The sequence below is a fragment of the Meleagris gallopavo genome, chromosome Z, assembly GCF_000146605.3.
Source record: "Meleagris gallopavo isolate NT-WF06-2002-E0010 breed Aviagen turkey brand Nicholas breeding stock chromosome Z, Turkey_5.1, whole genome shotgun sequence".
Classification (NCBI taxonomy): domain Eukaryota; kingdom Metazoa; phylum Chordata; class Aves; order Galliformes; family Phasianidae; genus Meleagris; species Meleagris gallopavo.
The window spans coordinates 52,132,633-52,138,026 of record NC_015041.2 but is presented as its reverse complement, the minus strand read 5'-3'; the positions used below and the strand labels follow the sequence as shown (position 1 = coordinate 52,138,026).

General features: G+C 37.8%; 1 protein-coding gene across 1 annotated transcript in view; it reads right to left on the bottom strand.

Annotated features, from left to right (window-relative positions):
* Positions 1-5,394, bottom strand: part of KIAA0825 (KIAA0825 ortholog) — a 78,222-nt gene that overhangs the window by 71,481 nt on the left and 1,347 nt on the right. The window contains 2 exon segments of the mRNA XM_031557364.1: positions 307-637; positions 639-977. Coding sequence (XP_031413224.1) covers positions 307-637; positions 639-977 — 670 coding nt within the window.

Sequence of the window (5,394 nt, the reverse complement as noted above, 5' to 3'; positions counted from 1 at the left end):
TAAGTAGTTTCTTATTCTAAGGTCATTTCAGCAGTTGGAATAAGCTGCACTTAAAGAAAAAAGATAAAGGCATGAGAACATTTTCCAGTGAAGTATATCATTGTTTCTAAATAAACAAGTATAAGACACTTTCCCTTACTTTAAAGTCATGTTTCATCACAATTCTCACATGGTCAACTACAATAGTGCATTTAAGACATAAAGCTGGAATTAATAATCTTTGGACTCTCTTTTTGTAGGAAATAAAAAGGTATGTTGAAAAAAAAAAAAATCTAATTGCAATGAACATAAATTATATCTACTAACCGACAGCATGAACTGTTCTCCTATGCTTCTTTGAAATCTTGTTTGCCTTAACTATGTGCAGAGCATTTTCTTTGAACTGCAGCTCACAAAGTCTTTCGAGAAGAACTGTTATTTCTTCAGTGATTGTATCCAGGTAAGTTTCACTAATAAACTTCAGTGATGAAGAAGGATCCATAGTTCCACTTAGTATATAGAAATCCTCTTTTATTATTGTGCATAGTGTGGGTATGGAACTTTGGTAGCCATGAACGACCTTATCAAAATTTGTTTCACCACAGCTAGACAAAACACAATTCTGTAGAAGATCACGAACCATTTTACTCTGCATATTTTTGATATTTTGATAATACTTCTGATTCAGGATAAAGAAACAGAAGTTGCTGTATGCACTGAGTTTTAAGCTGCATTTGTTGTTGTGAAGCACTGGGATTTTTCTCTTCTTGACTTTGCAATCTGTTTACTAAAAATCGTCGAAGATGCAGTCTCACATCATCCCAGAGAGATTTCACATCCATTGTTGAATCATCCTCAATGGCATGAAGAGAAGATGTAAAGTCAAAAGACATCCCACTTGGAGAACAGGGAAATGAGACACCACACTGACTAGAGAGATCCAGAAGGAAGTGAAGAATCATTTCTTCTTGATTTTGCTCATTCTTCAGCAACCTTTGCTAACAAAAGTAAATCAGACAGTATTTTAGAAAAATTTTGTTAACTCTGTTAATAAAATCAACAGCTTTATGCTAGAGTACCAATTACTTCCACTGTTAATTATCTTACCAGCAAATAAACTGAAACTAATTGCTCTATAAACAACTGAAATACCAAAGGCTGTTTTCCTATGTATTTATGCTTCAGTCCATTTCTTTGTCTATCTACTCCAATGAACTCACATTCCTCTCCCTATCTTTCTCAACTCAGTTTTTTTCAGTCAGTTTTAATCCACAGTTCAAAGGAAAGCTGAGAAAAATACAGTTCACTAGATAAGACTTGGCAGTTGATAGGGCCTGTCTGTTCTGGTCCACACCACATCTTAGAAAGAAAATTGTATTAAATTAACATTGGCAATGATAATAACAGGTTTTACTCATAAAACTAAGACAGGAATTTATAGAATAAATACTGTTGCCTTCTGTGGTCTGGCTCTGCTCACATCTGAGAGAAAGGCTATTGTAAGCACAAAATAAACTGCCCATCACCCTCTTAAAGAACTAAAAGTGAAAACTTGTGATAAACTGAACAAACTTTGCCCACAGCCCTAGGCCCGCCAAACTTTCATTTGTACAGACCAACTCTTAGACTTCTAGCTGCCGAGAAACAACAACAGATCTCCCATCACAATCACAAGAAAAGTGAATGAAATAGGTTGCACTCTTTAATCTCTGGGTTTCAGGAATCAAGCAGAAAAATTTTAGATAAACCAAGGTGTAGAGGCCCTCTCACTTTGCTCCCACACCTCCCACCACTTCTCTCCTACGTCTTCCAACAAGGAAAGGGTTATGGCAAACAGCAAAAGGATAATTCTTGGATAATTCCTCCTCTCATGTCCTTTATGCTAGCTATAGCCGACTGTATAGAGGGATAAAACAACTTTCAGTGATCTCCCACCCTCAGAACTACTGAATTAGTTAATTCTATTTGCAAGGAATTATTAGTTTTATTTCCTCTCTCGTTCTGAAAGGGAGAGCAATAAATAATATTGGAGTATGGTAGTATTTTAATAATTCTGAAATATAAAATATTCATTTTAACCATTTATCAATAGAATTTTTAATTAATATTAAAAAAGACAAAATTTAGGACAAAAATTTCAGTGTTACTTTTGGATTTTTTATTAATCTTTTCAGTCATAACAATTTTTCAGTATTGGAACTTTTTTTTCTTTTTTTTTCTGATGATTGAAAACTGTTGAACTTTTAAGAGAAAAAACAATAGTAAAACATTTAAATTAATATCTAGCAATTTTAGAGAAGTGTGAAAAGCTCTCCTTTGAGCCCAGGAAATCTGTGATAACAGTACACAGGAAAAGACTTGCACTTTACCTTGTAGAAGACCACTATCTACTATAGGCTAGTTCCTGTTATGTTAATAAATACATCCAATATTACAAAGATTTTATTTTTAAAGATGTCATTATTTTACGTGGAAGTTATCTCAGTGAAGATGTGTTCATATACATACTCAGCTTTTAATTATTTTGACTTATAAAATAACAAACAGAATGTTGGAATTTCAAGTAATGGAATACTCTTAGTCTTTATGAAGAATCTCTTAGTGTTTCCATGAGTTTACAAATTCTTGAGAATATCAAACTAATATTAAACCTAAATACCGCTCATTAGCCACTGCATATGTGGAACTTGGCATTATTTTTAAAATATTGTTCCAGCAGCTTAAAAGTTAAATGAAATCCCTAACAAAACAGACATACAGGAAGGGGTGTAAGAACAAACAGAAATACTGTCCTGAGGCAAAAGAAAGGCTAATCTTATTGAAGATATATTGTAAGATTTACTTAATTTGTCACTTGCAAGCTTTTATTTAAGTTAACGGAGTAATTAATTCACTGGATGGAAATACTCAGTTAAGAAAGGTCAAACTGTAATAAACTCATTAATGCTGAATTCTACTGCAAACAGTTTAATGCATGTGTTTATGGAGCTAAGGGTTATCTATTGTGAGTCTAACTCCCTACAGAAGGATTGCTTATGCTAATACATACACACTTTTCATCCATAGTCCCATCTATCCAACAGGCTGGATTATCTGAGAAGCTAAGAGCCTGGAAACGCAGACGTCCCAGTTCCCAAGCTGCACAGCTTTTCTTCTGATAATCTGTGTAGCATTAATGTTTCAAAGCTTCTCACACTTCACTCTCTGTTTAGCAGCCTACAAATTTAACTGACCTCTACAGCCCATAGCCAGACTAACATGAGGTCTGTAGACTCTTAGGAAGCTGAAGAACTAGAAAGCAAATTTTGTGTATGACGTACCCAAGGTATTCCAGAGATGGAGACATTTTGGAATTTCCCAAACAAATGCCGCCATCTGGTGTTCAGGTGTATGGCTTGAACTGACAGAAGGTGAACGCAGGGAGTGGACACAGGTGTATAAGCCACCATTGCCATCACTTTTTCTAAGGGTGTTAAGTAAGGATATAAGTAGAGTAAGAAGAGTAACAAAAAACTTTGCAAGTCAGCATGGGATTCTCTCATTTTGTCTAGATCAGGTATGACAAGTAGCAGTCTGACACTCTTGAGCAGGGTGATTATTAACAACAGCATTCTGTGATCACCTGTGTCAGAAAGGGACTAAATCACTTCTTCACCACATGAACATCAAAGACCTGGTATTTCTAGAACATCATAATTTGAAAAATCTTAAATGATACATGGCTATAAATAATGAATCCAGTGGATTCTAAGTGATTGATAGATTAGCAGCCAGTTTCATGAGTCAAAATAAACAAAGTGATTTGAAGAAGCTTAAGCTTTACTCAGAAGAAACCTAAAGGAAAAAATACTGCACCGCTTTTAACTAGATTTCCTCTACCAATACAGAGAATCTCAGTCTAGAGATATTGCAGTCCCACAATGGAACAAAGAAGCAATCCAGAATAATTCACTGGATAAGTGTCATGGTTTTATGTTTTTTGGTTTTGAACATTCCACATCATAACATCATGTAGTGCACCGGGAGTTAAAGTGTTAATGCTCCAATTCTGGGTACCTATCCCTATACATTTATGGAAATCATTCTTCTCATTTTCTGGTAGATCATTGTATGGTGGGGTCTCTTTAGCTCATGATACCTCTTCTCCAAGTGATGCTCCAAACTTTTTACATTCAGGCCAGTCCATGATGGCCTCTACGATTCCTGGACGGCTGAGGTTCCCCACCTGCGCTCGTTGTGTAATCAATGCAATCCACTTACTCCAAGTGGCATCGGTTGCATGATGAGTGGAAGGACACTTTAAACATCCAGTTCAGCACTGGCATTCGAGGTGCTAGAAGGAGCTGTGTTTCAGTACTGACTACTTCAGAAGCAGTCCAAACCCCCTCAGATGCAGCTAAAATCTCCTTCTCAGTTGGAGGTAGCCCTCTTCCGACCCCCTGTACTCTCGACTCCAGAATCCCAGGTCTCAGAGTGGGCCTCAGGTCTCTCCTTAGGTTCTTTGCCACAAACTCCAAATGGGACCTTTCTCTCCAGCAGCAGTGTAGAGGATGCTCTTTACAGCCTGTTTAATCTGTTCAAAAGCCTGCTGCTGCTCAGGATCCCATGTAAACTCATTCTTCATCTGCATCACCTAATAAAAGGGGCTTACAATGAGGGTATAGTTTGGAACATGCATTCTCCAAAAGCCCACCATGCCCAGAAAAGAGACTGTGTCTCTCCCTTGCTAGTGGGTGGAGACATGGCAGCGATTTTGTCAATCACATCTACTGGAATGTGATGATGCCCATCTTGCCACTTTATACCTAGGAACTGAATCTCCTGGGCAGGTCCTTTCACTTTGCTTCGCTTAATAGCAAAACCAGCTTGCAGAAGAATTTGGATTATTTGCTCTCCTTTCGTGAAGACTTCTTATGCTGTATTACCCCACACAATGATATCATCAAAGTACCGCAGGTGCTCAAGGAATCCCTGTTGGTTCAGTACTGTCATCTGCGCACCGTTTTTGTGGCAGTGGGTACCTGTTGCTCTTTTACTCATAGCAACCCACAACAGACGGATCATCTGACAGGCCAAGCAAAACAACAGCTGCTTAATGTTGTCTGTGTCTACAGCATCTATTCCAAAGGCCCATCGATACCTCTTAGGATCCTTGAAATGTCCCCTTCTGAGATAATAGCTAATATACATGGAGCCCCTGGGGCAGTCACAACAGGATGTTTTTGCCAGTTTTTACCAGTGAGGCTTATCTTGGCCTCCAACACAGTCAATTCTTGAGAGCCCTCAGTCACTTCAGAAATATGGATTGATTCTGTCCCTTCATGACTTGAGGGCATCAGAGTGCACTGTGCACCGGTATCCACCAGTGCCTTATATTTCAGTGGTTCTGATGTGCCAGGCCATTGAATCCAACAC